The sequence below is a fragment of the Brienomyrus brachyistius genome, chromosome 25 (assembly GCF_023856365.1).
Source record: "Brienomyrus brachyistius isolate T26 chromosome 25, BBRACH_0.4, whole genome shotgun sequence".
NCBI classification, from domain to species: Eukaryota; Metazoa; Chordata; class Actinopteri; order Osteoglossiformes; family Mormyridae; genus Brienomyrus; species Brienomyrus brachyistius.
This window is the reverse complement of record NC_064557.1, coordinates 3897944-3921165: the sequence shown is the minus strand read 5'-3', so window position 1 is coordinate 3921165 and position 23222 is coordinate 3897944. Positions and strand designations below refer to the sequence as shown.

Sequence of the window (23222 nt, the reverse complement as noted above, 5' to 3'; positions counted from 1 at the left end):
GGTTTCTTGGGCCAAACCAGCCAAGACAGGGACTGGGACATCTCCGTGTCTCATGACTGCTCTTTATTTCCCGACCATGCCCCTGAAATGACATCTTGCCCTGTGGGTGTTTGCTGCTGGCCACCACAGGTGCTGGTCTTTGGGAAATGTGTCTGTTTTGAGGGTGCAGAGTAATACTGGCCTTGCAGAGTCTGATCACAGCTTTGAACGAAGATTCCCTTCATGAACCAGAGAGAGCTCAAAGATTCCTGTGATGTTCCTTCCTGTGATGTTCCTTCCCATGATGATGTTCCTTACCTTCATGTTCCTTCCTGTGATGTTCCTTCCCGTGATGATGTTCCTTGCCTTCATGTTCCTTCCTGTGATGTTCCATCATACAATGTTCCTTTCTATGATATTCCTTCCTATGATGTTTTTCTGTGTTCTTCACTGTGATGTTCCTTCCCGTGATGTTCCTTACTGTGATGTTCCTTCCCGTGATGTTCCTCACTGTGATGTTCCTTCCCGTGATTTTCCTTCCCGTGATGTTCTTCACTGTCATGTTCCTTCCCGTGATGTTCCTTACTGTGATGTTCCTTCCCGTGATGTTCCTCACTGTCATGTTCCTTCCCGTGATGTTCCTTACTGTGATGTTCCTTCCCATGATGTTCCTCACTGTCGTGTTCCTTCCCGTGATGTTCCTTTCTATGATGTTCCCAAGATATTCTTTTTTTGAAGCTTCTGAATGCATTATTCTCCACCCACGCTGAATGTGGGGCATCTCATTAGGTCACCATTTACCCATCTGAGCGGAAACAGTGAGTTGGTGGGGGGCAGAATTTTCCGAGGACGTGAAAGCACTTCACCGCAGATGAAGAAAGCAGTAGATGTGAGTCTGAAGCTGGAAACCCATAAGAATTAAACAAATGGGCCTGATCAGTCAGCTTGGCAGAACTAATTAGAGCAGATACACTTTGGGGAATCGGGGGGGGGGGGGGGGGGTTCCATTCACGGCCCCACAAACAGGAAAACAAAGACCCAGGTGACACGGCCTCCTAACCCTCAGCCCACACATAGGGGGTTGTGTGCATGGTTTGTTCTCAGACCCCAAGGAGTCCTGTGCTGTGTTTATATCCCGAAGCTCTCGGCTACTGTCTATGGCCCGCTGCCTGTCCTTGTTTTCACTCCACCATAAAAGGCTGCACTTTTCCCCTTCGGACGGCTGCAGATGTCTGTTAGAGACGCTGGCGCTGAATGAACTCGGTTATTTTAGGTATGGTGTCACAGGGTAACGCCTCGCTCCTGCTCAGTCCACCGCTGTCAGAGTAATTGCCACACTGAGGAATTGTTTTTCATTTCCATCTGGATGGGGATTACGTGTCCCTCAAGCCAGGCCAGGAAGTGGGACTGATGGGAGACCACTCCACGCTGATGATTTGTTACTGCGGTGTGTGTACGTGTGTGTGTGTGTTTCTCTTTGTTTACATTGCATATTCTGATCAATAGCCTATTAAATATCCCCGTAAAGTTTTCTGCTACATTAGGTTTTAAAGTGCAGGGTCCTGTGTGCTAAATGGATAGTGCAGTGCTGACAGGACATAAACCGTGCCAGTTGGTACTAAGTACTGTCCATGGGGATCAGGCACCAAGAGCTGTAACCATGGCAACATGTACTAAGAGCTGTCCCATAGCAACAGATATTAAGATCTGTCTCCCAGCAACAGGTACCAAGACCTGTTTTCCAGGAGTGGGTTACTGTCCCATAGCAGCAAGTCTCCCAGCAACAGGTACTAAGATATACCTCCAAGCAACAAGTCCTAAGTGCTATTTTCCAGCAACAGGTACTAAGTGTTGTCTCCCAGCGACAGATACTAAGTGCCCAGAACCAGGTTTTAGCAGCAGTTACTAAGATGTTTCCCAGCAGCAAGTGCTTTTTCTCAGCAACAGGTACTAAGCACTGTCTCCTGGAAACAGGTACTAAGCACTGTCCTCAAGCAGGATCTGCTGAGGGAGCCCACTTGACAATTTTTGAGAGCTCTGATTGGATCGGGATGTGTCCCATAGCAACAGGTCTCCCAGCGATGGCTACTGAAATCAGTCTCCCAACAACAGGTACTAAGATGTATCTCCTAGAAATGGGTGGTAAGCGCTATCTCCCCATGACAGGTACTAAGATGTATCTCCCAGAAATTGGTGCTAAGCGCTTTTTCCCAATGACAGGTACTACGATGTATCCCCCAGCAACAAGTACTATGTGCTATTTTCTAGCAACAGGCAAGAAGTGTTGTCTCCCAGCAACAGATATTAAGTGCTGTCACCTAGAACCAGGTACTTAGTGCTGTTTCCCAGTAACGGTTACTAAGATGTTTCCCAGCAGCAGGTGCTAAGTGCTTTCTCTCAGCAACAGGTACTATGCACTGTCTCCCGGCAACAGGTTCTAAGCACTGTCCTCAAGCAGGATCTGCTGAGAGAGCCCTCTTGACAACCTTTGAGAGCTTTGATTGGGTTGGCATGTGAGCGGTGACGATGGCCCACGTCCCCTTGAGGACCCGCATTACCTTAATTATGGGACAACTGCACCAAGGTCATCTCCAGCCTCCCCCCTCCACTTCACTCTAAACAGGCTTACTCTTCTGTCTGAGTTTCTCCAATGGACCTGCTTGGGTCATCCTGGCACCTCCAGCTGCATGAACAGGTGGAGAGGTTCGGACCGAGAAGCTCCACCGTACAGAAGCGGTTCCTTGCCCACATAGTCCACACCACCGGCCAAGGAATAATCCTTGAGTGACATGTTCTTTCATCAAACTGGCCGCGGGAGAGTAGGGGGGCGGCGCCAGCAGCGGGCTGACAGGGGGAACGTGCCACGCATGTGTAAAGCCGTGCTCTTAATGACGCCACCAATTAGCCAGAAGATGAAACGCAAATAACACCTGACAGTGCGGAGTGGCGCGGGCTCGCCGGCTCGCCTCGGCCAGTCAGCCGCGACAGCGCCCCTCACAGAGACAGATGCTCCCTGTCGACCTGTTTAGTTCACGCCGCGAGAGCGCATGACGGCACTACCTTCATACGGTGCCGTACCCCATGTCCAGATGCCTGAGTGTCTGTCACTGGCCCCTCTGGGTCCGTTGCTGTGTCACGGGTGTCACCTGAGGTGGGGACCGGGGGTGGTCTCTGGGGGGCTTTTGGGTGCGGTAATTAATTGCCATCTGATTAGAGATCCATTATTTGAACGCTTTATCGGGCGAGTGGGGTTTAAATTAGGAGCTCGGCAAAGTGCTTTACGGCGGAATGGAGCGGTCTCATTAATGGGTCAGCAACGAGCGCAGTGAGATAATGCGCTGGGGGGGGGGGGGGGGGTTGCATTCGATGGAGGCTCTCCAGAGCACTGGCTTTTTTGTGAATTAAAATATCGGAGAGCAGTAACAAGGCTAAGGGTGACGTGACGGCAGGCTGTTTCCCAGCAGGTAGGGGCCGAATTCCTCGTCCGATGTTGGAGTTGTGGGTGGGGAGGGGAGGGTATGGCGAGCGGTCTGGACACCAGAGAAGGTCACCCGTCGCACAGACTGGGGGGAGGGCAGTGTTTTGTCAATGCTGCCCACGGATGGGTTTGCCTGCAAAGCAAATAACTCACAGAATAAACAAGATGTGGTTGCCATGACAGCCGCGGAGCCAGACCTGCCTGAGGGGTAACGCCTCCTTTACCGGTGTGTGAGCGTTTGTCTGGAGGTGGGGCATGGGGGCGGAGCTGAGACTGGCTTGTCATCCCTGTGTCATGAACCACATGTCTCTGCCTCTTCCATGGTGTCTGGAAACTCACGTGACATCAAGCTACAGCTGTGGGGGGCTTTAACCGCACTGCCCCCTGCTGGCTGCCAGAAATTACATGTAGTCTCACACACAAAACACATACCTGTGCCTTCCTGCATGTGGGTGTTTGTGCACGTGGTTGTGGGTCTGCGTCAGTATGTGTGTATGCTTGTGGGTGCGTTATGGTTATATTTAGGGCTGGGTTGTTGTTAAGGTTGTCATAGTTAGCATTAGCATTTTTCCCATAGAAATGAATGAGCGGTCCCCACAAAGATATGCTTACACGACTGTGTGTCTGTGTGTATGTGTGGGGCAGGAGCAGGTCAGGGAACATTCACTCCTTCGCCTGTCACTTGGACTGCAGGGTCTGGCTGTGCAAAGCAGTATCCAGCATTGAATTGTAAATTTCCAGTGGGTGGAAATGTCAAGTTCAGCTACCTCTCGGTGGAGCCGCGCTTGCCGTCAGCGGGCCGGACAAACAGCAATTATCACAGCCGGTGGACAGAGCGCACGCACACACACTCGCACACCTCTGATGTCCCTCCCCCCCGTTTTTGTGAGCCCGTCCCATTCGAAAATGTCACGCCCCTCGCCTCAGAGCATCTCCTTTGAAATCCATGCTGCTGAAATTAACACATAAATGCTTTCTCTATGCTTTCTGCCCTTACGACATCCTGCTTCTCTGCAGGCAGAAGATAAATACGATAACGGCGGCCATCTTGTAGATCGAACGGTTCACCCAGAAACAACTCGGAAAGAGAAAAAAAAATGTCCGATTTGATTTCGCTCGGTCAACGATAAATGTCCCGTGTCCCGACCTCTTATCATCTGTTTCTGTGTTTCATACCCCCCCACTCTGTAAGCAACAATAATCCACACCCTCAGTCACATTTCCATGGTCTCCACTGACGGCTCCATTTCGGCAAACTCACGAGAGCCGTACTTCCCATCGGTGGGCCGTCCATGCAGGGGCGCGTGAGGAGATGGGAAGCCTTTCATAGAGCCGGCCAGCAGTCAGCCAGGCTTCTCCCTTTTCTCCTTTTCCTAGCTTGACGTTTTCTTGGCCTGTGAGGAGCTCGCTTTATTATAGTGCCCCCCTCCCCCCTCATTTTTACACCCTGCAGACATGCGCCCCCAGCCACGGGTCAGCTGCTTTAGGGCCTAACCTCTGGACAGATGTTGATGGACCCAGCAGGCTGTTCCAGCAGCTGACGGAGGAGCCAAATTAATGAATCATTCCCCCCCCCCCCCAAGACAGACATAGCTCTGTGTTGGCGTCCGTCTCCTAGTATAGCCTCTTCTATACCGAGACTGAAATTGCGTTTGGCTCCAGGTTCTTTTCTTCTAGCAGTGGTCCAAACCCCATAGCCACCTCCCCCCCCCCATATTTTTCTGAAGTGTTGGGATTAGAGTCTGGTCAGGATCTGGACGCTTCGTCAGATGATAGTTGCGGGGAGAAACGTCCGTTATCTCGCACAGAGGGTCCAGGAGACCTCTGAGCAATTTCCGGCTATCTCACCCTTCCGAACGCCATCTGCGGCTTGTGCCAGGATTTGTCCAACACGGAGACTCGAATGGAGGCAGCCGGCGCCATTAGCGACGGCCGCTCCACTGGGGCTTATCCGATGTGGTGTCATTCGACGAGTGTCGTAAACGGGGTGGGGCCCATTTTCAGCGGAGCGGTTTGCTGCCCAACCCTGACTGTTGTGGTTAAGCTGCTCACCCTGCAGTGGCCAAGAGGTATGAATGTTTCCAAACAGACTGGCACACAACTAGCGTTCTCCACTCCGGAGAGAATCTGACCATTCCTTACAAGCCGTTGAACTTCAAAGTCGTGACAGGCATTCAGGGCCTTCAATTGGGATCTTCCAAAGGCGATGGGGAGGGGGGTCTAGTTTTGGATGTCCCCCCCCCCCGGCGACTCAGTATTTCACTCCGGTTAACAGTGAATTCATGCAGCTTCCAGTACCCTCAGGGGATGCCTGTCCGATTTTTCCGAGTCACCGAGGGGGGTGGCATCTCCCGGCAACCTTTCCCCCCCACGGCATGTAGGTTCTGTGTTCTGTTTTGCAGGACGTGCATGAATGTGTAAGTAGGTAAATAAAGAGATGAGTCTGAAAGATGTGTCTGCCTCCTGCTGTCCCAGCGCTAACGGCGGTCAGTGAGTGAGCCACAAACCCTCAGCCACACCTCTGCACCTCTGTGACTGAATTCCCAGCCTTTCCTTTCCCACCCTCTGCCATGGAATGCGGGTCTGGAACAGGGCCTGCGATCACGGATTGGGAGAGGAAGAGGTGCACGGGAGGTGAGGTGTGGGCTGTTTCATGTGGATGAAAAGTTCGTTATAAGTTATATGTGGATGAAATCTAGGGTGTACGTTATAGGTGGGTGAAGTTTAAGGTGTAGGTGGGCATTAGTGTAGGGTATAGGTTATATATGGCTTAAATGTAGGGTGTAGCTTATATGTGGAAGAAATGTAGGGTGCAGGTTATATTTGGGTGAAGTTTAGGGTTGAGGTTATATATGGCTGAAATTTAGGGTGTAGGTGGGCATTAATGTAGGGTATAGGTTATATATGGGTTAAATGTGGGGTGTAGGTTATATGTGAATGAATGGGGGTTGCATGGTGGGGGTTACACATGGTTTTGGGTGTGGGTTTTATGTGGCAAATCAGTGGCTGGTCTAGACCCCTTCAGCTTCAGGAGATGTTGCAAATGTCAGAATGTTATATCTTTATATAGATATAACATTAACACTATGCCTGACTGTATATAGGTGGTAAGATAGCTCTGCGCATGTAGCTTAATTTTAGGATTCTTGCAGGTGGAGTTACCTGTTTAAATTTTCCCGGCGTGGCGTCTGGCACATTTTGACAGAAAGACCCGCCACGTTTGGTAGGAATAGCGTGAGTCGGCAGGCTGGCAGGCCGCACGTCGGTCTGCGAACATCAGAGACGGGGCCTGTGGGCATCCACCCACTCCCGACGGGTGCTCAGGAGTCTGCAGGGGCTGTGCTGGCGTTAAGGACGGAGCTGGGGAAGGGTTGGGGGTGCAGGCAGACAGGCGGGGGCCACACTTTCTGTGGAGTAGCAGAATAAACCAGCTTCAGGGCGCCAGTAGCTAGTGATTATATGACATCCCAAGATTGCTGATGGTTTCCCTCCCTTAACGCTCGTGATCGATGCGGCGACCTTGGCGTTCGTGGAGAAGAGGGCCCCCACGCGGGGTGTGTGTGTGTGCGCATGTGGCCAGCGTGTGTAAAGCTCTGTGTGATCTCTCTAATTGTACTTTAATTACCTCTGTCACCCTGCCTGGATCAGCGTGTCACTGCTCAGGGGAATACATACCACTCCCCATGGGGGGCAAATGGAGGCTTGTGGGAGTTTGGAAAGCGGGTGGGTTAGACCTTCAGCAGAATCTGTCTCTCATCTCATCTACTTTCACAGCTAATCTGCCCCCAAGACCGGGGCACTGTAAATATTAACTCAGCACATTTAAATATGCCCAAGATGGTATACAGCCCCGGCGTGCCTCATCGCGGTTCAATTGCAGCTGTCCCTCAACACTACCCACAATTCCTCAGTGCCTTTATTAATCAGGCATCTTATTTTGATTTCCTTATTGTAATCGTAAAGTGGCATGTCTTTTACCTTTTACATAAAATACAGTGCTGTTGTTACTAGGTGTATTTTGTAACAGATAAAGAATGTCTTTGTTTTGTTGTTATTGTTCATTAGATTTAATTGCTTTTAGCTGTAAGGCTAATCTGCATATGAGCTCTGAATTTGCATCCACTTAGGGAAAAGTTTTTGTCTTGATTTTTGTGTGTGTGTGTGTGTGTGGATTCCTTAGAGACTGTCTCGACATGCTTTTTTTTTTGGGTTCTTGGCTTGCGCATAAAAACGCAGGCGAGTCTGATGCGCTTGGCCAGCTGTCAGGGGATTTCAGACAGAAAGGAGAACAGGGACTCTGGCCAATCGCGTGCGCCGATGGGAGGCGTCACATGTCCGGCTCGCGGAACTGAGCGCCTAATCACGGGCTAAACTGTCCTCACAATAACTCTTGCTGTTGGTTATTATATTTGCGTTAATCTTTTTAATCACCTGATGCTCTATTAGTTGCAGCAGAGGCATGCCTCTCTTAGGGACTTGAGTCCACGACCTCCTGGCTGTGGCCTCGCCTAGCTGCCGACATTCAGCCTGAGCCCAGCCTTCCAGAAAGCGCCTCCCGCATCAGAGTGGTTCAGCCAGCACAGCTGAGCTCTATCTTAATTAGGATCTGCTCCTTGTCGTGTACTGTAAACCTGCTCTCAGTTTCCATCCTCTCAGCAATGTTCTTACCCCCTTCCCCTACCCTGGAGCTGCCTGGGGGCTGATGGTGTTGATGCCCCCCCCACAGTAATCGTAGCCTCTCGTTGTAATGCTAATCAAATTGACAGGGAGCTGCCATTGATATCACTTAACACATCGATCAGCAGCAAAGATAGCAGGGCACACCCGCAGACTGTCTTTTTAGGGACCGTTGCTGTGTGACTGTTTGTTCAATAAAGCGTCGGGGGGGGACAGGGCTCCCTGCCCCCCCATGTGCTGTTCCACCCATTTGCCTGGGTTTTTTATCGCGCCATAAGGGAACCGATTTCTAGGCGCCATTAGCAATTCACAGACAGAACGGGCCACGGCACTCAGCCTCGGCGTAACAAACAGCCCAGCGCCGGGGCATCTCGCGCGCGGGGGCCATTACACAGTGACATGGGCGGCAGTCGCCATGGCGGCAAAAGGTCATTTGTCGCTGTAGGTAAACGAAACTGAATTGTTTTCGTGGGAGCAGTAACTGAACGCGGAGGGATTGTGAGACTCGGGTCTGACCAGCCAATCCTGTGGATTTTTTGGTGACCCTTGTGCTTGATCCTGTTCAGCAAGAGGTGATACACCCCCTACCCCACAAAAATGTGCACCACACTGATATGCACCAGTGACAGCAGTATTTTATGGTGATGAATGGCTCGTTTGGGAAACCGGAATTCCACTGATTCCCAAACTGAGGAGACTGTACTAGGAAGGTGGAGTCCTGCCAGCTGTGGCAGTAATGGCGTAAAGAGAGACCCTACACCTGTCCCAGCTCCGTGGCTCCTCCTGATTGCCCCTAACCTTCTGACCCAAGCCGACAGGACTTCCCCAAGCACAGCGGGCCTGAGGAGAAGGCTCGCTTTTTGCGGGATGTGTCAGCCGAGCCCCTGACTGCGCGGTCAGCGTGTCCGGCTGTGAATCTCTTTTGGGGCTGCAGAAAGCTCTGCTCTCAGCCCGCCCTCGCGTACAGTGCATGTAAACAAAGGGATCTGAATTCCAGCTCCACGCTGCCTTAAAGGACCTGGGGGGATTTCTGTGGTGTGGGACGGCCCAGCAAGGCTCGGCGAAGCAAACCACATCGCTCCAGGATGGACCCGAACTTTGTTTTAGTCTTCCTTCTGCTTTTCTGGGGGTGGATGGACGTGGGAAGGAAGCGAAAAAGTAGCTTTCCCGGGCCCAGAGATGTGAAACCACTGTATCGGCAGGATGGGGAAAATGAAAGGCAGGCAATGTGTTAACATTCAGGTCAGGCTGAACATCCCGGTATGTACAGGGAGAACGGGGGACAGGTGGAACAAATCAAAACAAACTTACCTGGTCACCTGACTTCACCTCCTAAGAACCCCCCAGCAGTATTCTTTTTCAGTAAGAGGCTACTTAATGTTCCCCTAAGAGTGTTAGTGACAGACCATGATCAGGGGGCATGAATTGTGGCACCCTGTCCTCAGCTCTGCCACCATTCATACTGCCTGCTTCCTCTGGCGCCAGCGGTACAGAGTGTCCCGGCTCTGCAGTAGCATAACGATACAGCCACTAGCCTGCCAGGTATAGGAATTCATAGTGTGTATCCAAGATAATATCCCAATTCCCAGAAGTCCTTTCTGCTATGTGCTTGAAGAGGGCGCTTAACCAGACTCCAGGAGTGATTGTCCAGCTGTGTACACCAGGGTCACTGCCCTGCTGTGTAAATGCGTATGATCTTAAACTAGAAGCCTTGCAAGTGACTTTGGGTATGAGGAACCACTGGCAATCCGCATAATGTAGAATAATGTTGGTGCTTGTTAAACATCTCTGGAATACATTGGCTTCAGTAATTTTAGCTCTTACTAGCATCTTTAGATAGCATTCTTTAATGTCAGCGCTTGCTAGCGTCTTCCGATAGCCTTCATTAATTTTAGCCATCGCTAACATCTTCAGATTGCATTCATCAACGTTAGTGCTTGCTAACATCTCCAGATAGCATCCATTAATGTTAGTCCTTGCTAACATTTCCCAATAGCGTTCACCTAAATTAGCACTTGCTAACATCTCCAGATAACATTCCTTAACATTAGCGCTTGCTAACATCTCCAAGTTGCCATGATTAACATTAGCGCTTGCTAAAATGTCCAGATAGCCTTCCTTAACGTCAGCCCTTATTAATATCTCCAGCCTTCTCTTGCAGAAAAATCTCCTCCAAAGGTCTTGTGCTAATTTGCCGTGACTACATCCTAAAAGCTGTGGCTCTGATTGCTATCCTTCACCTTCAGCTGAGAGAGAAACGACTCCCGAGACCTCCATACAAATACAGGCTAGATTGCAACAAGCAATTGCAAATGTGTCGCTGCGTGTTTACTTGGGAACGCCGTGCAAGGGTTCTGCGGGGTGTTTCTGTTTTGATGAGAGGCAATATCGAAGCTAATGGGAAACAATAACGTTTATGGCCAATAGCGACATAACACATTTGGAGTGACAGAGAACGTTAACCTGTGAAGGCAACAGCAGACGACACAATCTAAATTTTGATTTTTGCATACACATATCTTTAGGCCTATGTATAAAAGGCGCCCAGCACCATCTGCTGTGAGGTGAGCGCAGGTTTATTGTCATGTCTTCAGCCGCAGGAGGGCTGCCATTTTGGTATTTTACCTTTAGATCTTATTTATTCAGTGGGGCGGATGCAATTTTCCAGCATGACCGGGAGGGTAGGCGAAGATCAGGTCGGCACAAAGCCTCGACTCATTGGCCTCTAGCCTCGACTATGTCGGCATTGATGTCATCATTCAACACGAGTATGTTTATAATTAATTAATGATTAATGGCTGTACTTTTCAGTAGCTGTCTTTGCCTGAGTAGACGGTGGAACAGGTGGCATCCAGGCAATGGGGGCCTTTGAACTGTCTTCATTGACCTTCCCAATCTGGATTTATGGATGTATGGGTTTCGAAGCTTCAATGTAAATAACCAAAGAGGCAAACCGCAAACCTCTCCGGTGTGTGTGGAAACCGCTTTCTGTCAGTGCCACCCTCCTGACCTGATCATTCTCCCATCGAGCGCCTGAGGCCTCTTCCCCCGAGATCATGCCATCAGCCGATCCTCTCGCTCCACTGCTCTCAGCGTAGTGGTGGGGGTCTCACTGATGAGTCCCACCCCCCAGAGAGAAGAGTAACTGGGGCATCAGCTGCCCTCTCTGAGCCTGAGCGGCAGAACACCAGGTGAGGGGTGACCTCATAACCCCGTCCCATTGAAACCTGAACATAAATCTCCTAGCTAATTGCGCTTCCCAGTGCAGGGGGGGGGGGGGGGGGGGGGGAACGAATTCATACACAAATTTAATTACAAGTTTCTATTTGGGAGTCAAAATAAAGGTTAGAGTGGCTTTCATCACCTTCTTCAAAGTGTTCAGAGGGCCATTCTGGAAATTAAAGGGGCGCGTGGTAATTAGAGGGCCGCTTTGGAAATATTAATGGCCTCGGCGTAACGACCGCTACGGTAAGCAGTCTCATTATAAGGTACATGACCAATCAGCGCGAGCGTGTCTTTACCCCGTCAGCACATCGTGAGTAACATCGCTCTCGTCTGTCACATTTGCTCGTAATATGCTTGTCTTTAGCTTAGCTATCAGTTTATTCTCCCTCTTATTGCTAACGGCAGGCCTTGGCCTCACGGAAGCTTCTGGCACACAGTGCTGTGGATCTTGACCAGCCGGATCCAGTTTGTTATATCAAACTGGCATAAGAAACGGACAGATATTGTTCAGCTTTTTGAGCCCTGTATGCTAACGGCAATGCCAAATGACTCATAAAAAAAAAATTGGTGTACATAGTACATTTGTGTGCATCGTCAGTAAATATATCCTCTGAGTTTGTTGTGCAAATGTCTATTTAAAAAGCGCCACAATTATGTTAATCGGTATTATCAAACAATAATAATGTCAATCACTTTTAATAAATGATTGACAATATTACCGTCAAGTGTAATGCTAAATGTGATATTGAGATAATTCCATTATTCATGAGATTAGATTTATTACCAATCAGAATGGTAATTACAAGATAATTTCGTACACGATTAAAATGCTTGTCTTCACGGAGTGATGCATGTCTTTGGAGTGCCGTGAAAATCAGTCTGCGAACTGCTGTAATTGTGAAGCATGTTTTTATTTAGTTATTTATTTTATTAATCGCATCGCCTTAGTGACAGTCCTTACTGCAGCACTTAAAAAATACTCATTAGCACTGAAATCCTACTCCCACGGTGAGCCAGTTGATAGATCACCTTCTTTTACTGTTGTATCATTTAAGTGAAGAATATACCACTAAACCACGCACGCACACGCCAAGATAAGCCAGGACTGTATTCATTATTTTCATTCCTTTACAGTTATTTAGCATCTGGAACCCGGGTTTTCACTGGAGGCGATATGGATGCTGCTCTCTGGATCACATGCATGTGTGTGGCCCGTGTGGGCGGCAATGGTGCCCGTGTGGGTCAGCGTGTGACGTTGTTTCTCTCTCTGTCCCAATAGACGGGCCGGAAGGAAAAGGGCGACCCTCTGAACACTGCCATAGACAAGATGACGAAGAAGACAAGGGACCTTCGCAGACAGGTGTGTCCACGTCCACTGGCTAACAGACAGCCTGCTGACTTATACAGATGTAGAATGGGACTATAACCTTGCTACTGTAATGTTTGGTATATACGTGCAGTTTAATTCCAGGAACCAGGAGCTACTGGAGATTTCTGAACATTAAAAAGGAGGTAGCATTGATAAATTTGCCTTCAAAACACACATAAGGTTGGATCATCGTTCTTTAATATTGCTAACTGGCTTAACCCCTGAGTTTATCCGTAGTTCACACTGGGATAAACTGGGAAAATGGTTAATCCAGCATATATAATTTGTTTATACTTTCAGTTGGCGTTGGTTACCATATAGAAGGAAGCGCTAGGAACTGTTCTTCCTGTAGACGTGTTGTTGGCTTTGCCACGAGCTTGACGTTCCCGATTAGCGGGTGCTCTTAGCATGCTAATACTAGCATGCTATCGGTGTGATTATTTAATCGATGAGCAGATGTATGGTGCCGCTGAGCGATCGGCCTTGAGGAAGTGAAACTGTGAGTCTGTGAAGCTAACAGTACGTGATGTAAAGTGGGAACAGCCAGTAGCTGGATCCCCTCCTCAGAGCTTGAGACTAATCTAATGCTTAATTACGCCGCTAATGATGCTGCTTGCTTGACAAACTTGTTTTCTCACGCTTAAAAATCTCTCATGTCTGAGAATGCAAGTCAAACTTCCTTGACTGCTTTTGTTCTATTATTAACGTGACGATGTTGTCCGTAGAGCTGGAAATTCAGGCGGAGAAGCAATAGAAGTTAACTACAGCTAAACAGCTCCATCTCCCTGGAAGCTCGTGGTTCCAGTGTATGTTAACCGGTCAGGGCGCCATCCGCTTAAGGACAGATTACATTGACCCAATGCAGTTAGAGATGAAGACAAACAGCACTGTCACACACATGCAAGCATACTCCAGCTCTCTGAAAGTGCTGGGTAAACTCGCATTTGATGTTCCCATCATCCTCCAGTAAATACTGTGTTGTTTGGGGTCGGCGCAGCCCTGGTCGTGATCACCAGCGTGTCTCCTTTTCAAATTGCGAAGGGTGACATTCGCGTGGGGACACGTACTTTCTGGAAGAACGGACTTGGCCTGTGACATAGTTCCCGTTAATGGAAGAGGCGACAAACATTCCTTTGTTCTTCGCCCCCACAGATCGTCGCCGTTCCGAAATCTACTCATAGCAAACACGGAATCACAGCGGGCAGCGGCCTGTTTGTCTTCGCAGGTGCCCTCCGCTTTTGTTACGCCAAAACCAGAGTCTCGCCACCCTCAAGTTAACCCAACACATCGCCGGGTCTCTGTAGCTGGTTCGGATTAGCTTCACGTTTTTTTTTTTCTAACTCTTCCCGGTGTTAGACAGTGTTTCATATTTAAGGCTGCTTAATATGCACAAGATGGAAACCGAGCCATGTGAGGATTTGTGAATGGAACTCTGGGAGGGGGTTAATGTAAGAGGCTTGAATTTGAAATAATCGAAGGCGAGCTCTAACATAGATCAATCCCTGCAGCCACAGCTGCGCGATCCATCACCCCCACCGCTCATGTCGCCCTTGGCGCCCAGCCCTTGTTCCCCTGGCTCCCGTCCGGGTAGTTGTCGCACACTCGCTATCTGGAATCACAGACTCTTACCTGAACTCCCCAGTCGTCACGCCCCAAAAGCACATGCTGGTCCGTGACGTGGCTCCAGAATGTAATAGCAAGACAACGAAAAGTACCATGTGACATCAGGATGGGAGAAAGGGTGGGCTTCAGAGGGCAGAGAAATCATGGGGGAGGGAAACAGAAGGTGGCCATCTTGGTGCCAGCACAACAGGGTGTTGGAATGACCAAATCAGGGAGAATTGGGATTCAGGCTGTGGGTATTTGATCTGGGCAAGAGGCGACAGAAAGCAGTTCTTACATAATCAATCTCAAGCACAGGATTCATCGTCACGGAATTCATCTCTCCAGAGCTGCCACATTTGACTGGCATTTGTAAAGCGCTAACCGGACTCGGCATGTGTACTGTTTATGAATTCTAGAGTTGGGGGCTGTTTTAATCCTCCGTCAACGTTTATTTCATTATCTACCGGAGTGTAAAATACAACGAGACGCTTATTGAACAGGTTCTTGGGTTTTATGGTACTGTAAAGCGGTTAAAAAGGAAATGAAAGGCATTTAATGGCTTTGATTTACTCCTCTGCGGACTTAATTTCCCCTTTAATTCGGACCATCGCTTCGGATCCATTTCCAGGTCAGTGTTTCCGGGGCTCTCGTGTCATCTTGCGTTCCAGGCCATTTTGCTTTTTAAGCGCTGATGCCACACGTCTCCTACAGAGTGCCGTTCAAACACCTGAATGGATGCCCGGCCTTCATAGCTTTATTTCAGACACATTTCTTATTTTTGGTATTATTTGAGTTCCTTTATGTGTTACATTTCTTTAGTCTGATGCTCTTATTTATGGGAACGTGGTTATCATGGTAAAAGTGGACAATATTATGACAACATTTTTAGAGGTGCAGCTCGGCAACACAAACTGCTCATCTTCCCTTACTGGCGTTGAGGAAACTCCTTCAGCAACCATCCGTGTGAGTTTGTGGGCCCCACCCGGACCCGTGTGGTTGCTTAATTAAAATTTACATGCACAATAAATGTCAGTGAACTTATTTACACCTACTTCAGTGCCAAACCTGAAGCTTATGGGGTCTTACATGGGTTTTAAAAATAGCAGGTTTGTGCTGTAGTAGACCATCTGACAGTGGACGCAATTAAAACATGTGTCATATTAAAATGAAAAAATACTGCATTTAATTTCTTGTTCAGGGAAAATAATTAGAGCCAGTTTGAGTATTTGCAGTCTAGCCCAACTGAACGAAAGTAATTCAAATATTCAAATATTCAACAATGGGGACAGGACAGCCGGGTAGATGGAAGTTTCCGGAATTAAAACTTTTGTACCAGTTTTGAAACAGAGCCTGTCAAACTGAATAAAAACATGGCATGTATCAGAGCAGCGAAAAATAATCCAAGATCATTGTAGTGACATTGTTGCAATAATTTGCAGTTATTATTGTCATTGTTGGTATTATATACATTTCATATGCTTAAAAAGTGCATAATAAATTTGCAACTGTGAAAAGTGTTATTTTCCAGTGAAATGTTTCAGTTTAAAATTCGCAGGAGGGCTATTGATTTGCACGCATCAAACTGCACGACTGACATTCCCGGCTATGCTGACGAGTGGGAACTTTAATTAAAACACGTGGAGAGAGTCACTCCTGCCTGCTGCTCTGATCTGCGCGTAGGTGCATCGCTTGCGCTGTTTGGCACGATGCTCGGCGTAAACCCATTAACACAAAGACAGAATGATTAACCAGCCAGTCCGCTCTGGGTTTTGTGGGATGCTTTTTTTTTTCAATAATTATTATTATTCTCGTTTTTTTGTTTTCCCCTGAAGCTCAATGGTTACAGACTATTATCACGCTGGATCTGGGAGACATGGAACATAAAGGCAGACGCTCAAGGGGTGGATCGTCAGCCGCCGGCTCTCTTTCAAACCGCTGCCCTTATTCATCTCTGTCACACATGACTTGTAATTGTATGTTAATCCAGTGACTAATTTCTATCCATTTTAATTTGCGTTAATTATTAGGTGTCGGCATGTTTTCGAGACGATCGCTGCCTTCAAACACTTTAAGTTTCTTTCCTATTTTTTATTTAATTTTTTTTTTTTTGAATGTAAAAATATCGCCATTTGTCAGGATCGACCCAGAGTTTTGACAAGCTACTGTTTGCCAGGCCTAGTCACAACTCCTTGATTGCGTTTTTTTTTTTTTATTTGGTTGTGGGGCTGCGGACAGAGGTATCAATGCCCCGTGATGACGACGGGGGTAAGACGTGAGTTCGGGGAGGCATTATAATAGCTTTTCCAGCAGAAGAAGACTAATTGGGAGGAATTGGCTGAAGAGGCTGAGCTAATATCCTTCGGAGTCTTTGCGCGAATGCTCTCCCAATCACGGATCTGCCTCCACACCGGCCAGTCAGGGTCCTCCAAATAGAGCCTGTACTCATACTCGCCTTTGTGTAATGTGTTCATTAACCCCTGGCTTAATTGCATCAGCCCATTGTCCAAAATGCATATGGAATCGCACATTCTGCTTTGCTGCTTGTGCGTTTTGCTGTTTTGCCCTTTCTTTGTGCGACTTCGTTAAGAAGAATTAAGGTCAAGGTGGCTCGTGACAATGCTGTGGTGCAGAGGTCTTGGACGTACGCCGCTGGACGTGCAGCATCTGTTGCCCCCGGTCCCTTGCTCTATGGCTGGAGGATTTAAAAAATGAAGTGCTGCTTTTTGCTAAAGCTCAAGGTCAACATATACGTATTCTAAGAATCAAACTTTGAGTTATGTATTTTCAAAACCATGATAATAAGGACCAAAGTTTCTGCAAAACATTATTCCAATATGGCTCTCGGAATTGTTATTTTGAACAAGATAAACACAGTAACACTTTACTTAAGGCCACGTTCTTGGTAATTTATAAACACGTTCATAACAAATAATGATGCATTCATGAAGGATTATAAACATGGCTATAAATATTTCTAAATAGATTATTGAGAATTATGAATTATGCATATGACATTATGCATTATAAATGCTTTATGAAGCTCTCATTTATAATGCACTATAGACACCTTTATAGATACCTTCATAATTATAATAGTTGGTATAAGCGTTTAGGATATAGTGCATTATAGATGAAAGCTTCATAAGGCATTTATAATACATGATAAACATGGCTGTAATGTGTTATGCCTTTATATAATTTGCTATTGGCATGCTTTATGAATGCATTATAATGCATTATGAATGTCCTTATAAATTATTAAGAACAAGTGAGTTAGGTAATTATGGGGCCAGCTCAGTGTTGTGTTTGCAAGATGTTTGCCCTTCTCGATGTTTGCGTCCAGTCGGACTTCATCTGCGAGCGATGTAACTTAATGGACTCGCTTATGGTCAAGGTTCATGACCTTGAGGAGCAACTGGCTCTCATCCAGCACAACAATGAGTTAAAGGAGAGAGTTAATACACCTTTTAGGGTGACTGTGTGTACATCAGTAGTGGGGAGGGGGGAGAATGAAGAACAGGTAGGTCGAGAGAGCTGGGTGAACGTAGGTCGTAGATGTAGAAAAGGGTGTACACAGGTCACAGAGGCGGCATCACCTGAAATGACTGTGTCTAATCGCTTTCAGGAGCTTCCAGCTTTAGAGCCATAAGAGACTAGGGAGGCAGGAGGGTCCTTGGGCACTGAGGAGCTCCCTCCCCCCAGGAAGAGGGAGGTTGTGGTAGTAGGGGATTCAGTAATTAGAAGTGTAGATATTTATGTGTGTACCCATGATAGAACCGTGAAAATTAAATTGATATAGTAAATGAGTTTAATGATTATTTTACATGGGTGTTCACAGTAAAGAACATGAGTAACTTACCGCCATTTAGTAGAAATACAGCGTCGTCTATGACCAATATATGTACAACTGAGGCTGATGTGGTACTAAGCCCAGCTAAGCTCAAAATAAATAAATCACAGGGGCCTGATGGCATCTTACCTATAGTTTTAAAAGAGATGAGGGATATTATTAGCCAACCTTTAACTTTACTATTCTTGAAATCGTTATCTGTGGGTTTGGTACCTTCTGATTGGAAGCGTGCTAATATAACACCCGTATTCAAAAAAGGGGTTCGAAGTAATCCAGCAAACTATAGGGCAATCAGTTTAACTTGCATAACTGGAAGTAATGGAAGCTATAATCCAAGTGAAAATGGTAGATTACCTGGATTTAAATAACATTCTGAGGGATAGCCAATGGGGATTTAGGAGAGGTATATCCTGTTTAACTAATTTACTTGAGTTCTTTCAGGAAGCTACTGTACAATAGAAACTGATCACGAAAAGGCCTACAATGTGATCTGCTTAGATTTCCAGAAGGTATTTGATGTTGTCCCCCACAAACAGCTCTTGCTTAAGCTCAAAGCTGCAGGGATTTTAGGAACTGTAGCAGCTTGGATCGAAAACTGGTTAACAGACAGGAAGCAGCGGGTAGTTATTAGAGAAACAATGTCACAGTGGGCCTGCATTCATAGTGGGGTACTGCAGGGTTCAATTTTAGGACCACTATTGTTCCTAATTTACATTAATGATATTGACACCAATACATACAGTAAACTGGTTAAATTTGCAGACGACACCAAGGTGGGTGGTGTAGCAGATACTGATCTAGCAGCAGAGAGGCTACAACGGAATCTGGATTTAATTAGCAACTCATCACACTGGGCTGAAACCTGGTAAATGAAATTTAACACAGATAAATGTAAGGTAATCCATGCAGGGAGCAGAAATATAAAGTACAGATATTTTATGGGTTCCACTGAAATAAATGTAGCTGATTACGAGGAAGACCTCAGTGTGTATGCTGATGCTTCCATGTCCCACTCTCACCAGTGTGGGGAAGCAATAAAAAGGGCCAATAGGATATTGGGTTACACGTCTAGGTGTGTGGAGTTTAAGTCAAGGGCGGTGATGCTATGATTATATAATTCCTTGGTAAGACCCCACCTATAATATTGTGTGCAGGTTTGGTCACTATACATTAAGAAGGACATTGCTGCCTTGGACAGGGTGCAATATAGGGCAACGAGAATGATTCCTGGTCTTAGAGGAATAATAGAGGTTAGCTGAGCTGAATCTGTTTAGTCTCGAGCAAAGGAGACTAAGGGGGGACATGATCCAGGTGTATAAGATATAAGAACAGGTCAGGATGCTGTTCAGCCAAATGTCTTTTTCAATATTAGTTTAAATACTAGAACTCGTGGCCATAAGTGGAAATTAGTGGGAGAACATTTTAAAATGATTTTGAGGAAGCAATTCTTTACACGATGTGTAGTTAGAGTATGGAATAGTCTTCCTGCTAGTGTAGCGCAAGCTAAAACCCTGGGTTCCTTTATATCAGAGCTAGATAAGGTTTTAACACCTCTGAGCTATTAGTTAAGTTCTCCCCAAACAAGCTTGATGGGCTGAATGGCCTCCTCTCGTTTGTAAATTTCTTACGTTCTTATGATGCCGACGTCAAACAATGCGGCGTCCCCATTGTTGAACACGAGTACTATTACATAGGGTTAATTTGAGCGTGGTGTTTCCCCGTCTTGGTACGCCAATGATTATCCTGATTGATTGTTCTTGAAATTTTTATAAGAAAGTTCTGTCTCCACCCTCCACACCACCAGCCCACCTCCCACCCCCACTATCCGTGTGAAGCCGAAAGCCGGAATGAGGGGAGATTTCAGAACCACACGGCCTTACGACATAATAGGATCTCCCTCCATTTAGTTGAATGTTTTTTTCATATATTCATTTCATTCACTTTAAAGCAAGCAGATGTCGTAGAGACAGATTTACCCGGGCGCCCACAGGGCGCCGTGATCTTCCTGAGATGCGTCTGAGCCTGATGTTGACGGTTGACGGGTTTGACGCTCCGTGTCCTGTTAAGAGCCGAGTGGCAGGCAGGTGACAGTATCTCTAGACATCTGTTTCTGTGTTTCAAGCAGGTGTTTCGTTTCAGATAGAAAGAAAGAAAGAATTCTTTACCCTTAAAATCTAATTTGCAAAATATCTCCTAATCTCATGTTTGGAGATCGGGAAAGTCCATCAATTACCTGCAGGATAATGGTTCTGTCACCTTCGACTAAGTACGACGCGCAAACAGACGTGACTGTGTCACTGAGCTGTTTTGTTTGCATAATAATTATTTCCTAATAGTCCTATACTCACGCAGTCTTGTTGCATGAACTCACCATCTGGATTACAATTAGAAAGCTAAATAAGTAAATAAATTAACGAGTGGGAAAAAAACGGACCTTATTCGCAGATTGGATTGGATGTTGTGAGTGTCTCAAAAGCAATTTAAGAAGAGTCCCCCCTCCCCATCATCTAATCAGCGTCTCTGTTTGGCAAACCGCTATTTGCAGTGGAGGAGAGGGGTTTGGGCTCTTAGGGAGCGGAGGTAAATCATATTAAGGCGTTTGGGCTGTGCAGATTACCACGGAGGCTCTTTGGCCTGCACAGTGCTCCAGACAAAACGCCGACACACGTGGGTGCTTGAGGAGGTGGGGGATGGCGCCAAACTGTGCGCCGCCATCTTGCTCCTCAACAACTCTGCAGTCTGACTACAACTAGGTTTGTTCTGGAAAGTTCCGTCTTATTCGAAATGCTTTGTTGTAATTGAGAAAATGGAATGCATGCTTTTTTTGTAATTGATCAGAGCAGTTAATATTAAAATAAAGTTTGTTGAACTCACAGCATGTAGATTCACAGCAGTAAATTTTGATTTACTCTTGTAAATTGCTAGTAGAGACTGTAAGAGGGTAAACACATAGTGTTACTGTGTATTGTTATATTCGGTATGTGATGAAATAACTGTCTCCCGAATAACTGTCTGGGTGAATAAACCTGTCTGGTAGCCTTTGGGTACCCAAAGAAACAGCATGCGTGAGTGTCTGTTTGGGTGATCTCCGCGATGTGGTTGACTGGCAGGTAATTATTGCAGGTTATGAGTGGTTACCGTTCAGTCATCCATTGTTTTCTCATCCTCCTCTCTGTCTGCATTTTAATAGCAACAGGAAAATCTTAACGTAACGTCTCGTAGCGCGTTAGCGGGAGTTGGAATGCAGTCGCTCCCACGGACGCTGTTGACTCAGACTGCAGCAGGGCGATCGAGCCCCGCCTCTTAACGACTTGGAAAGGCCGCGTAAGACTCGCTCTGGGGCGGGACGTCGAACAGAGCGACATGATGCGTGGGCCGGTTGGGGACGTCTGTTGGGTATAGGAGCAGGGACAGGCTTGAGAATATGGTGGGTGGGATCAGCAGGAGGGAAACGAGATTAAAACAAACGGCAGGTTTTAGGATGGGCGAAGATGGAGTTAGGGCTGGGGCATCAGGATCTGGGCCAAGATGGAATATAGAAGCTAGTTTTATATTACTGGTAGTAAGGTACCGCAAATGAATGCGCTCCTTGCTTGACCCCTCCTCACTGTGGAACGTCCAAACCACCCCCTCCCTATTCTCCCTTGTGGTCAGTGTCTGGTCAGTTAGGTCTCCTGCGTTGATGAAACACAGCCAGGCTGTTGTTCGGCTAACCTCTCATAAACTTTGAAAGGAACCTTTCCCTAGAGACAGAGCGATTCCAATTTTAATCCTGGTCTGACCAGTTTGGGCCAAGGCAGTGTATCTGCAAATGTAATGTATGTTAATATATGTAAGAATGGCCCGTAAATTTTAGGTCAGGTTTGATGAGGGGCCAAGTTCCTGAAACAGCCTCAGCTTAGGGTTCAGTAAACGTTTAGCCTCTTGCTGGCCAATAAAGATGGGTTTGTTTATCATGCGGTTAAACGTGTTTCATGAGGCGATCTCTGTTTGGAGATGGAGTACGCTAGTGGTTCTATGCAGGGATGGGTTTTGGGTCTGTTAACCCTCACGTTCTTTGCTCCCTTCACAGCTGCGGAAGGCGGTGATGGATCACATCTCAGACTCCTTCCTGGAGACCAATGTTCCGCTGCTGGTCCTCATCGAGGCAGCCAAGAGTGGCAATGAGAAGGAGGTCAAGGAGTACGCCCAGGTGTTCCGCGAGCATGCCAACAAATTGGTGGAGGTAGGATATTAGCATTGTGATATGAATATCCGTGTTTGAGATTGGTATGAGAGGCTGCCTAACTCTTCTTTGTGTGTGTGTGTGTTTTTTTTTAATGCTATCTGGTTTGGCCTTAGTTTTGCTGTACCTCCGCCTGAGGTTTCCTGCTCAGTCTAATCGTTTTAAGCTCCTTTACCACCTCCATCCAGTCGGACTCCCACCCATTTGGCAAATCAGCTCCCCATCCTTTGGCCTTTTGCAGTCTGGTGGTGCCCTGTCCCCAGTCCGGGCCTGCCTCACGCCTCTGCCCGCGATGAGACATCGCATTTGCTTTGCATTTCATTTGCTAAATGCTAAGCGCTTACCCAGAGCGATGTGGCAGACAGCTAAAAATGGAGGCAGTGGAGTCGGCCGTTCCTGTGCTTTGAGCAGTTGAGCAGCTCCAATTGAGCGGCAGCCACAATGTTCCTGCGGAGTCTCGTGTCATTGTGTGGCAAGTCGCTTCAACGTGGGCGCGGGAGGGTTTGCTTGTGGCCTGGGTGCAAATGCGCAGGCACGTAGGCAAGACAGAGCTTTGTTCGGCTTTTTAACGAAAACTCGGAGCTACGAAACCGCAAAACATCGCTGAATAATTAATTCACATCCTTTGCCGCTTGATCAGTTCAGATTTTGAAATAACCTAAATGTTGTTTATGTCGGTGCTGTTCTTGTATATGTATTCAAAGGGCTCAACCGTTTCATAGATAAGATGAACTTTATTGATCCGAGGGGGAAATTCTGGTGCACAGGAGCAAGGTACTTAAAGTGCAGACAAATAAACATATAAGACAAGACA

At 47.1% G+C, this 23222-nt stretch overlaps 1 protein-coding gene across 1 annotated transcript in view; it reads left to right on the top strand.

The window, feature by feature from the left end:
- LOC125720268 (catenin alpha-2-like) overlaps positions 1 to 22704 on the top strand; it is a 185283-nt gene extending 162579 nt beyond the window's left edge. Inside the window, exons 8-10 of the mRNA XM_048995476.1 lie at positions 12639 to 12719; positions 22256 to 22408; positions 22672 to 22704. Coding sequence (XP_048851433.1) covers positions 12639 to 12719; positions 22256 to 22408; positions 22672 to 22704 — 267 coding nt within the window. The remainder of the gene's footprint in view (positions 1 to 12638; positions 12720 to 22255; positions 22409 to 22671) is intronic.
- The last annotated feature ends 518 nt before the right edge of the window (positions 22705 to 23222 follow it).